Source organism: Podarcis melisellensis (genome assembly GCF_964234715.1).
Source record: "Podarcis melisellensis genome assembly, chromosome: 9".
In the NCBI taxonomy this organism is placed as follows: Eukaryota; Metazoa; Chordata; class Lepidosauria; order Squamata; family Lacertidae; genus Podarcis; species Podarcis melisellensis.
The window spans coordinates 58,981,323-58,993,562 of record NC_138541.1 but is presented as its reverse complement, the minus strand read 5'-3'; the positions used below and the strand labels follow the sequence as shown (position 1 = coordinate 58,993,562).

At 39.6% G+C, this 12,240-nt stretch overlaps 1 protein-coding gene across 5 annotated transcripts in view; it reads left to right on the top strand.

Annotated features, from left to right (window-relative positions):
• CORIN (corin, serine peptidase) overlaps positions 1-12,240 on the top strand; it is a 106,799-nt gene that overhangs the window by 77,089 nt on the left and 17,470 nt on the right. For all 5 annotated transcript variants that reach the window (XM_081924379.1, XM_081924378.1, XM_081924381.1 and 2 more), the window contains exons 14-16: positions 3,918-4,031; positions 6,867-6,977; positions 9,332-9,461. In XM_081924379.1, coding sequence (XP_081780505.1) covers positions 3,918-4,031; positions 6,867-6,977; positions 9,332-9,461 — 355 coding nt within the window. The remainder of the gene's footprint in view (positions 1-3,917; positions 4,032-6,866; positions 6,978-9,331; positions 9,462-12,240) is intronic.

Genomic DNA, 12,240 nt, shown 5'->3' with positions numbered 1-12,240 from the left:
TGAGATAGGCTTCAATACGTCTGGAAAATTCCAGACATATACAGAAATCGGATGCCTAAAATGGTGACTGGGAGGAATTTTTGAATTTTAAGAGATGTCCAGAATTTCCCCCATGCATGGCAACCCGGGGGGTTTTTTTGGTTTTCTGTTGGGGTGTGTGTGTGTGTGTGTGTGTGTGTGTGTCATAGAGGCTTTATGTTCTGCTTCAGCCCCCTTTGGCTTCCCTTTCGGCTCCGCTCTGGCCCTGCCCACCATATTGCTGCCTTTGGAGGGAAAAGAGAGCAATGGATGCATGCAGGCATGGGTGAGGTGAAGCATTAATTGGAGAGGGCCTGCGCCAGGCATGGAGCACCTCCCTTCCTTGGGCACCTCTCTCTCTCTGGGTTCCTGGGGTGTGCAGCGAGGGGGGGGGTCATCTTCCATCCTTGAGGGCCTCTTCGGTTCTTCTTCCCCAGAGGTCTCTGGGTCTACTCCCCACCTTCGCATCTCCATCCAACCTCTGGTGTCACTGCTCTGGCAAGGCCTTTGCTTTCATCCCTTGAACGTGGAGAGGAGGCTGCTGCCTCGGACTGGGCATGGGTTTCTGCTGAGTCCGGGCTGTATTCTGCTGCCCTTCTAGGCTGCCTCACAGCAACAGCAGGAGTAGGAGGGAGTAGCCAATGTCTACACCCGCGACTGAGTTTGAGGCAGGAAATAATTGCCAGCCCTTCACAATACATCTGTATGTGAGGGGCATAACCAGCAGGACAGTGGTTTGGCCATCGGACGATTTTTCCTCTTTGGCTTCTTCCTCTCAGTGCTTCCCCTTGCCCCCGCCGCCATTCTCCAGGTATTCTGAACATGGCTTTGGCCTCACTTCTGGCCCTTCTGTTGGGGCGGATGTGTGAGGTGTCCCGAGGTCTCCTTCATACAACTCTGGCGCAACAATTTTGGTGGTTTCCTAAAAGAAGCTCAACAACTTTGCGGGTATCAGGAATTTTACTTTTGAAATATGGCAAGCCTATCATGAGAGAACATTCTGTTTCTGTATCTGTATCTGAATATCTGCATTGGGAATGAGTTGAATAGAAAACAATGACACTTTGTGTGTTCCTGTTCTATTATTTTTTAAGACAAGAAAGCCCCCCCCCCATTATTAATTTCTTTGCCATCTCAAAATACTATATATATATATATTCCATCTGCAAAATTATTTTTGTTGAAGAGGAAATATAAATGAGCAAAATATTTTTCTAGTGCTTTCTGCTGTTTGACTTTAAGGTATGGAATTCTGTTTAGTTACTACATGAAGTGAATTCCTCTAATACTAAATTGTCTTTGCTCTCTCTGTGTCTCCTAGACAAATGTTTAGTGGTCAACAGAATTCTTATCAGCGCCTATAAATATGGGAGACTGCATCTGCTTGAAAATTACAGCTGTCAGAATGACATTTCTTTGACCATGGCTAATGTTGTTACTGAAGAACAGCCAATGCTTTTAGAGCTCTAGAAAGCTGTTCTGTCCTCATTCATGTTCTTTTTTTAACTGGAGGACAAAAATCAATGGTCTTTGAGAATTATTTCTGTAGATGACATTGTGTAGATGGGCACAATTTGGATAAAGTTCAGTGCAGTAAAATACCATTGAAATCAAGAACACCGACAGCACAATCCTATGCATGTTTACTCAGATATAAGATCCCCATTGACATACTTCCAGGTAACTGTGTATAGGATTGTAGACTCAAGCACTTTATTGCTTGGTGGAGAACTCACTGTATTCTGTTGACTTATATTAGGTCAATTAACAATGGATAGTGTTCTTTCAAAAGTTCTTTCTCTGTTTTGCCAGAATCTGCTGCCACCAATAATATGTGCTAGTTTCATACTGGAGAGATTAAACATTTCAATCCATCAATTGGTGGTCAGGTTTCTGGATTATTTCAGACCATACTGATCAACTAGAAGAGGGTTTGCGCTCGGTAAAATAATTTGAATCTCTTTCTTTAGCTATTAAATAATGTTCAGGGATTATTGTAATATTAATTCAGGCTTGTGGTGACTTCTCAGAAGTATAGGAAAAGAGCGCAAAACAGTGCACACTGCTGATCTATGGATTTGTGTGTGGAAATGACAAATGCTATAATGAAACAGAAGTCAAGTTGTCCTTCGGCCTAATTATATTTGCCACAATTTATTATACCTGCAACCAAAGAATTTGTGAAATCCAGTTCATGTATATGAATTTCTATATGTGTGTGCATGTGAATGTATTCACAGTCCCACACAGAAATACAGATTACGTTCTTATGCCCCTCCATATTGCATGTTTGCTTTACTTAATATTGAGGATATAGTTGGATCATTGGTGTGATTACTTTTAATTTAATATCTCCTGTACTTAGTATTTTTTATACTCCAGGGAATGTGAGAAGCCAAAGTTCTTTGTAAAATGTGTCTTTTGCACAATTACCAGTGTTCTGCTTCAGCAGAGCAGCCCATTCCTACATCTTGATAGTGAACTGAGCTGCTTTAAGAAAACAATATGTATAAAATCTGTAGAGAGATAAATATTTTATAGATCTGTGCTGTGCCTTAATTTCCTCCATATGATGAACCAAGAATTTAATATCAAAAGACTGACACAGTTATACAAGAGTTCATATTGAATTTATTATAAAACCAGTACAGCTGATTAAAGACACTTGGAGGAGACAGTGGCTGTGTTTGTTGAATAATAATGAGCCTCTAGAAAGGTGTATATCATTGTCAGAAAGCTGACATTTCTGCAGTTCAGCTGTGTCAATGATCCATCTCTATGGTTTTTTTGGAGGGTTTTTTCCTATTTCTTTTTCTGTTCTTTAAATGACCATTTATAATATTTTAAGATATTTTAAGGGAAATGCAGAAAATCATTGATGTATTAATCCAAATTCAAGTTCTATTCATCTCAGTGGAAGAATAAAGCATATGAACAAGTCTGTCATTGAAATAATAAAGAATTAAGTTTGGCTAGAAAATACTTAGGGTTTCACACAATTTTTTAACTATTAGCAAGGAAGCAAGGAATCTCTTGACATAGACGGTTTTGAAAACATGTAAAGTGGGTGGTTTTAGTGTACATAATCTTTTTAAAATTTTAAATGAAATGCCAGATTTCAAAGGTTGCTTTCACATGTATAATTTATTTGGAATTTACTGTAGGATTTGTTGCAGGAAGTGACATAAGGTATTCTACTACAATAAAATATACAGATAACTCTCAGAAGATTTTTAATTACTGTAAGGAATTCTTGCAGTAGCCAGAAAGCTTTCCTATTGCAACTTGCAGAAACCTCCACAGAAATCCTTTGAGATGTTGTGGTGAAAGAGTAAAAAAGGGGATACTGTTATGGCATTTCTTCCCTTGCTGCTTGCACTGCCATCTAGAACATGCTATTTTCAGTGTGAGCTGGGCGAAAAGTAATGTGCTGATTATTATGTGGAAAGCTTCTAAATCCTGCTTCTAGATACTGCTCTACACAGTTAATGCTATGCGCATGTATGGGAGTAAGCGTTATTGGACTTAAGTAGGAGTAAAAAATGCATAGGATTGTGCTGTTAAAGAAGTCCATCTGGTTTTTTTCCACGTCTAAATTTGGTTAATAATATAGTTTAATTTCATGTTTCAAAATTATTTGAATGTGTGTTTCTTAAATTTAAGCACATTCCTAAATCTCTCTCTGGACAGAAGTGCTATCTTAAGCTAAATTTGTAATAGGCATATGATGACTGTATGTAAAACACAGGTCAAAGGACAGCAGAGGAAGCCATGCTGACATTTGTGCCTTTGTATTCTCTGTATCTCTTAGTTGTTGAGCCATTCACAACAACCACATGCTCTAACTGATGTGCTGTTGAAGCTAAATGTATTTAATGTCTTTAATTTTGTGCCTCTAGGTTGCCAAGAAAGAGGTCTCTGGGAATGTCCAGCAAGCAAACTGTGTATCAAATATACCATGATATGTGATGGCTTTCCAGACTGTCCTGACAATGTGGATGAAACTAATTGCTGTAAGTGCTTGAGAGGGCAAGACCACAACATTCCCACTCTGGCAGTGGCGTAGCAGGGGGGGGCGGCCACACCGGGCGCAACATCTGGGGGGGGCGTGTGCTCGCACTCACAGCTCTCTGCCCCCTGCTAAAATCCACGGGTTAGGGGGCACAAATTACTTGCCTTGCCCCGGGTGCTGACAACCCACACTACGCCACTGCACTCTGGGCAAAAAGAAAAAAGAAAGAGGCAGGGAGCTCATTATATCCTTCTGGCCCTTTAATTTCCTCTCTTGGATTAGCTGTCCTTCTAGCTCCATTTGCCTCTATTACATACTTCCTTGCTCTTTTCTTCCATTTCTGTACCTCATAATGAATTCATGCCTGGATGTCCCTGTCCCATTCTCATTCACAGAACCATAGAGTTTAGAGTTGGAAGGGACCGAATTGGTTATTTAGTCCAACCCCTCACAATGCATCAATCTCAGCTAAAGAATCCCTGACAGATGACCATCCAACCTCTGTTTAAAAACCTCCAATGAAGATTAGGTTCTCTTCTCCTAACATCAGCACAGCACTTAAGACTCACAGCAGCTGCTTGTTTTCAAGGCAAGGTTGCCAGGCATTAACTGGACCCCTAAAGCTGGCAATATTCAGCCCATTAATGATTTAATGATTATATTCAGCAATATTTAATGATTATGTGATTTAATGATTATATTCAGCAATATTCAGCCCCTTAATGAATTTAATGATTACAGTTACCCTGGAGTGGCAATAGTGACACCAGAACTCTGATCTCTGTAGCATCTATACATCTGTCAAAAGTCTGTCCCTGCTAAAGGGTCCAATAATATGATTTTTGGATGGGTGGGGTTTATAGTTGAATATCTGGTGCGCTACATGCACATACTACTCATATATTCCTGGGTTGCTTAAAATATGTTCTCTCCACTCTCTTGTCCTCTAGACAGATTTCTACAGCTATAACCGTAACATTTATCTCTCTTTAAAACCAATCAATATTATTATTTGTATGCCCTTGGCAGGGAGTTAAGGCAGCTTACAGATAAAAATAAAAGCTAAAAACATAGGGAGGAAAACCAATTAAACATTGATAGAATTAAAACACACATTAAAACCATACAAATATTACAATAAAATTACAATAAAAAACAGCCCTTTTGTTAAAAGCAGTCAGTTCCCCAAAGCATTTCAGAAAGATGCTGTATTGTTTTTAACATTCGATTGGAAGCCACCCAGAGTGGCTGGGGAAACTCAGCCAGATGGGCGGGGTATAAATAATAAATTATTATTATAATTATTATGAAGTCTCTGCCAGTCTAGCTTCCCTAGGGAGGGAGTTCTAAATTCTGGGGACAGCCACCCAAAAGGCTCTCTCCCACGCCCCTAGCAAGTGTGCCAGTGAGGTTGGTGGGACTGAGAAGGGCCTCTCCTTAAGATCTCAGAACCTGGTCATAATCCATATGAAGGAATATGGTCTTTCATATAGCTTGGAACTAAGCTGTATAGGCCATTGTAGGTCATCATAGGCCATAGGTTTTTTACAAAGGACTGTGGATAAAATAGAAAAAAATGGTCAGCTACAACATGCACTGATGACGTTTTGTTTTGCCAGTTGAGTTTTAAAAAGACTGCAGTGGCCAAAATATTAGGAAAAAGACAGAGGAAGTGGGATCTCCAGGTTCAAAGACAGTAGCCAATTACGTTTCTAATTCTATTTACTGAGTAGCAAACAGCAGACAAGAACTATGCTTTCAAATCCTACTTGTGGTATTCATGGAAGCTTTGGGTTGGCCACTCCTGGGAACAAGATGCTCAACTAGATCGATCATCCGAGCTCTTCCTAGGTGCTTATAATGAATCCATGTACTTTATTCCATCTGTGTATCAACTGCAGAACTTGTGTTTCTGGTCACAAAACTGGCATTTTAGATGTACAAAATTACTTTTATTTTCGAGGAGGAGAGACCCAATTCATATTAAGGTCATTTCCACAAGTGATAGAACAGGTATAGCTCTGATCCCTTAAATGCATTTATTTAAGCATTAATGAAACTAACCTGAATCTATCTTTATGTCAATCTTGGTTTTAAAAAAATATTATTCTAGAGAAGACTAGGAGGGTGGAGAGGTCTTTTTCCATGCTTTTGATATTTGTTCCTTTTGCAGTCATCCATGATGATGATGACGATGATTATCCAAAGACTCTCCTCCAATTGTTGTTTTGCTTTGGTTTTGGGCTCTGCTTTTCTTTTATAGTTTTATATGTCACTTAAAGCATTCTGAGCTCATGGATTTGTAATGCCTTTATTGTGGGTTATTTGATAAAAGACATGTCAAGATTTAATGAAGGACTGTCTGCTTTGTTTACCCTGCTCAATTGGTTCTGGAAGAATTCACATTAGCGGGAGGCAATCTTGCACTATTTTTCCTTACTTGGAATTTTGTGTTAGTTTGACTTGTTTGTGAAAAATTTAATTCCACAAAGTTGGAACCATAGCCATAAAGATGTAAACAAGATAATACAGAACTGTTTGTTCCTTTCCATGGCAAATCTTAGAGGGGAATCAGATGAACAGTTCTCCCACCCCACAGCCCATGGAGTGTGGGCACCATGGAACTGTTCTACTTGAAGGGGTACTTTATCAACAGTATGGCAGTTCATAGTGGCAAGAAAACTCATTAGACACCCCTCCCAAAGCAACTCTGGGCATTGTTAAAACAACATTTGTTATTGCTCTCCTTTTCATAGATAATGTCATTCTCAGTCTGCAATGAAGCTATTTCTACTTCTGGACTTACTTATGTCTTTGTCTGCATTTTTCATGGCAGCATTTTGCAAAAAGGATGAACTTCCATGTGCCAACCATGACTGTGTGCCTCGAAAATCATGGTGTGATGGGCAGATAGACTGCACTGACAAATCAGATGAATGGAACTGTGGTAAGTTTTAGCATATGCACAAAAAGTCAGAATATGAGGTTTCCCATCTTAATTTCAGGGAAACCTTTCAACAGTCCTTGAAGTAATTGGCTGGTTGTGGGAATTAGCATGGAAAGGTACATTATCCCTTTTAAGGTGCATCATTGCTCCTTTCCACTTTTATAGATGGAAACCAAAAACCCAGAAATAGAGACAAAAACAGAAAACTCAGAAACAGAAAACTATTTACAGCATGGCCCAAACTCAAAATCTGCTGGGATGAGAGATTTTGGAGATGGCAGATCTTGAGCTGGCTGAGCTGGGGCTATGTTTGTATAAATTCCTCATCCCAGCTGAGCTGAAGATATGTCAGCATAATTCTCTCATTCTGGCTCAGACAACAGAACTTAAGCCACCGTAAGCTGACATAAATCCTCAACCAGGAGTGTTCCAGGGATGTGAATTGGGCAAGGAGAGACTTCCACCTATTTCAGATGTTTTTCAGCTTTATCACATGACCTAGTGGCCCAGCAGAACTTACACTGGCAAAAAAATGGTGGTATAAGTTGAATTCTTCCTGAGCAACGTTTGGAACAGGGGTAACTTATGCCAGCGCAATTTACAATGGCATTCTATAGTTAGCATTGCTCTGTAGATGAGTCCACCATGTCTGTGTGTAGAACGGGTAAACAGATGAACACAGATATGTTCCCTTCTCAGTACATAAGTCCAGAAAACAGGGCTCTCAAGAGTAACAAAACTAATTAAGACCCAAAAATTTCACACAAATCATACCAGTATTGAATGAGTGGTGTTTTAAGGAACAATCTAAACTACAGAAAGCTGGTGTAACATATGCCAACATAAGTTATGTGTTTAAGTACTGGTCTTTACCAATGGATGGGGGTTGGGGGAAGCTTGAAAGAATGGTTTTCATCTGATGTATGTAAAGCAAAACTATTTTTAAACCCATATCTCTTGCGTATCCCTGGAGACAAGCAGGAAACTATTCTGAAACAGTGATTTCTGGCAATGGAAACTGCTTGGTCTTCAAATCAAGCTCATTACATATTTCATAGCTATGGGAATATGGTCCACTGTGGAGTGTTTAATTGTGCCATCACTAAAAGTAATTTTTCTTCTTCAGTCATTGCATATATGATTAATCAGAAATGGAACTAATGACTAATCTTGCTGGTAGAAAGATATCCAGAGTAAAATAGGCCCAGCAGATTGGAGGGGGGTTTGGTCCACGTACCAGTGTGTTCAATTTTTGTCCACATTAAGGAAACAATGCTGGCAACAATTCTTAGATGGCACTCTATGCCTCTAAAACTGTCTCACTCAAATAAAACTTTATCTCTATTATGTTCATGGTGTGAAGAGGACAAAGACTTCCTACTACCGTTAGTGAATCTGTCACATAATGGCAAAATCATGGAGAAAGGTTTTTATAGAAATAAACTGGATTACTAAACAAAACTTTTTGTTAATACCTACACTGGCTCTTCTTAGCAGTTGAGATGGCCTGAATGGAACCAGCAAGGAGTTAGTTAATATTTTGCTTATGGCTGAAAAGGAAGATTTATTTCTTGTTACCTAAAACATCTGAGAGAGGCAATCACAAAATCTTGGTATGACAAAGTCTGGTGCCAGGTGACTTCTGAATAACTGACACAGAAAATCTGTCTAAAGGACAGGCAGAGAAATTCACATGATCCTAACATTATACAGTTGTATGGAACTCAGCTGGGAAAGGTGAATAATTTTTTTGTTTCACTGGTGCAGATGCACCATGGTGTTCATTCTCTCTGCACTCTGCCCAGCAGTACTATAGGCCAAGCTATGCCAAGGTGAAGGTGTACTATAGGCCATGTACTATAGGCCATGTACTATAGGCCAAGCTATGCCAAGGTGAAGGTGTTCATGCTGGGATCGTTTGGTCATTTGTATGACCTCCGTGTGTCACCTGCAAACAATAAGCTTTGCAATTAAGCTAACATTGTCTGATGCTTGTTTTCTGGTAGCAGGGTTCTTTTCTAAGCTAAACATTCATTCCTTGTTCACACAATTTAAAACTGATTCATGTTACACAGGGGGAACTTAAGGGACAGTACTATAGAAATGTTAAGCAAGTTTATACTTAGAAACTTGACTGGAGGCATTAAAAGCTTCATCAAGGAAGAACATACCTAAGTACAATACACTACTTGACACAGAAAGAACATGAATGCATACACCATAAAATAGGCCCATCTTAATAAGAAAGCATAACACGTGTGACAAGAAATCTTTTTATTTACATCCACATGCAAGCCAGCCCACAGACCTCTACAGGCTCAATGAAGTTACATTTCCCTTTTTTTCCTTCACAGTGACCCTGTCTAAAAACAGCAGCTCCTTGATGTTCCTGACTGTTCACAAGTCAGCTTCCAATTACCATGTATGCGCTGATGAATGGGAAGAAAATTTAAGCCATTTGGCATGCAAACAAATGGGTTTAGGGTAAGGTCAGTAGTTTGTAGCATTGATCAACTTTTCCAGGTGTGACTATGAGTCTGGGTGAAGCTGATTGAGTCTGTGACAATTTCTTAATTAGCAAAAATGCTATTTTCTTCCTTTGCTTCTGCTGACTGTTTACTTAAAACAATCTAGACTCTCTGACGTGACCTGGTTTGCGCATCACACCATGCCAAGTGGGGCTGCAAGAGTGGAGCTTATAGCTGTTTTGTTCTTCACTGGACCTTTTTGCTACCATACCATGCTGAGCTAAGCCCAGGGTATGGCTTAACATGGCACCCAAACCTGGGCTTGTGGCTAGGCTTTCTTCAGACTAACCATGAGCTGTAACCAATAATAAATGGGTAGATTAGTAAACTAAAGCTATAGTTGATTAATTGGGAGAAGCCAAATCTAATCAATGAGGCTACAAGTGAAAGGTGCACTTGTTTATTTTATGAGGCAGGTTTGGTATGTTACTGTAATAGTGAATGAAAAAAAAAAAGATTAAGCATTTCTTTTTGACAGTGAGCAGTAGCTTTTTGTTATTAACATGTATGTAATTTCACACTTCCTTCAAAACTGCATAAAGCCATGCATGTTGGGGATTTGATAATAAGCCAGTTTATCTAAATGTAATCAGTTGATTCTATGAAAGGTAAATGATTTACCAGCTAATCAATGTTTTCATAACTTGAGAGGCCTTCTGTGGAGAATCCATAAGCTAGGGTTTTAAGGGGAATTTTGTTGAAAGTGGGAATCTCAGTGCCATCCAAGTTTGTTTGGGGATTATTAGGATTGGTTTGGTTGTGCATGATGAAGTGATCAAGTGAGTCACATTTAATAAATACAGTTCCCCCCCTAATGATAGGGTTATTGACCACTTGTCCTACTTCTGGCCTTCCAAAGGCATCTGGTTCACCAATGTGGGAAAGTAAATACTGGAACAGATAGGGTTTTGGTCTGATCTAGTGGGGCTCTTATTATTATTTTATCCATATGTTTGAAATTATTGCATGCCCATTGTAAACCTGACCTCTGAAGCAGCTGGGAGGACATAAAAGACCCTTTCCGTTTGTTTTGTAAAACTTGAGTGGTTCTCTTCCCTATAAACTGAATTCCTAAAATCTTATGCTGTTGATCCTGATTTAACCACAGTTCTTACAGCATAAAACACATTGGTATAATATTTTGTTGCAGAAAACTCTTTTATGCTAGATGAGGCTCTTTTGTGGAAGTATTGTATGTGTGTGTGGCTTAGATGTACCACTGTTTAATCTAGGCAAGAGGGTTTGGGGTACTTTGTTCTGTGCAGACAGGATATGAAACACTTCTGCTTAGATAACCATACATGCTGAATTCAAGTGGCCAAATATTACATGCTCCTGGTGTAGCATTTTTTAAATATTTTGGTGCTAAAAATTCAAATTGTCCCTCTGTCGTTTAATACATTATTATACAATGTTTACATCTGAGGATGTTTTGGGAACAAAGTGTACCACAAACATGCAGTTTGCTTATTTAACAAAATTTCTATACTGCTGTGCTGTGCTGTGCTGTTGTGTGTAGTTATTATTTTAGTCCCTTTTAAGCTTTGTTATTGTTTTATTATTTTAATTGATTATTGGTTACCTAAAAAACACAGAATATATGAAATAACTGTATTTAAAAATCAATCAATCAATCAATCAATCAATCCATTCCATCTGTCCAGAGTCCCCACTGACACCTCACCAGTCCTCACAGACGTAGACTCAGCTGGTAGTCTCAGTCCCTGGCTGTTTTCTACTCCTATTCTGCATTTCTAGCCTCCTGGAGGAAAGGCTGCCTTTTCCAGGTCACCGTGAAGAGGCAGAAAGGTTGGAAAATGTAGTTCTTATGGTCTTCTTATGGTCTCATTTACAGTCCCATGTGAATTGTTTTGAATGTGTAAAAAAGTAAAGGAACCCCTGCCATTAGGCCAGGACAGACCTCTGCCGGGGCGCTGCGAGACACTTCCGGTCACGTGGCCACGTGACATCGCTGCTTCTGGGCAACCAGAGCCGCACACGGAAACGCCGTTTACCTTCCCGCTGGTAAGCGGTCCCTATTTATCTACTTGCACCCGGAGGTGCTTTCGAACTGCTAGGTTGGCAGGCACTGGGACTGAGCAGCGGGAGCGCACCCCGCCGCAGGGATTCGAACCGCCGACCTTTCGATCGGCAAGTCCTAGGCGCTGAGGCTTTAACCCACAGCGCCACCTGCGTCCATTATTATTATTATTATTATTATTATTATTATTATTATTATTATTATTATTATTATTATTTAAAATCATCCTCATCATTTATAAATATACTGATCTCTCCATCTGTTTCTTATTTTGTTTCTGTAGCTCTCTCTGTTTAAATTCCTGGCCACTTTCCCCACCAGTCTCTCCTCTTTCACGTAAGTACCTCTTTTTCTCTCTCCCAACTTCCCTTCCCCAAATTTTGCTTGTTACCAGTCTTCCTTTTCACACTCTCCAGTATTTCAGCAGCTCTAGAGATGGGCATGCTTTGTAATTGTTTTTCACTCTCCTAATCATTGACAAATGTCATTTTTATTCTCTCCTGGTTAACTAAGGCTGCAATCCAGCAAAGATTTACCTGGGAATAAATTTAGCTGATCTCACCGGGATTGACTTCTGAGTAAATGTGTGTAGTAGGATCGATGCTTTATTTATTTAAAGTGCAATCACTAGTACAGATTATATCACCTCTCTTGAATCCCTTCCCACGTACTCCCTCCTCTTCTCTATGCTCTG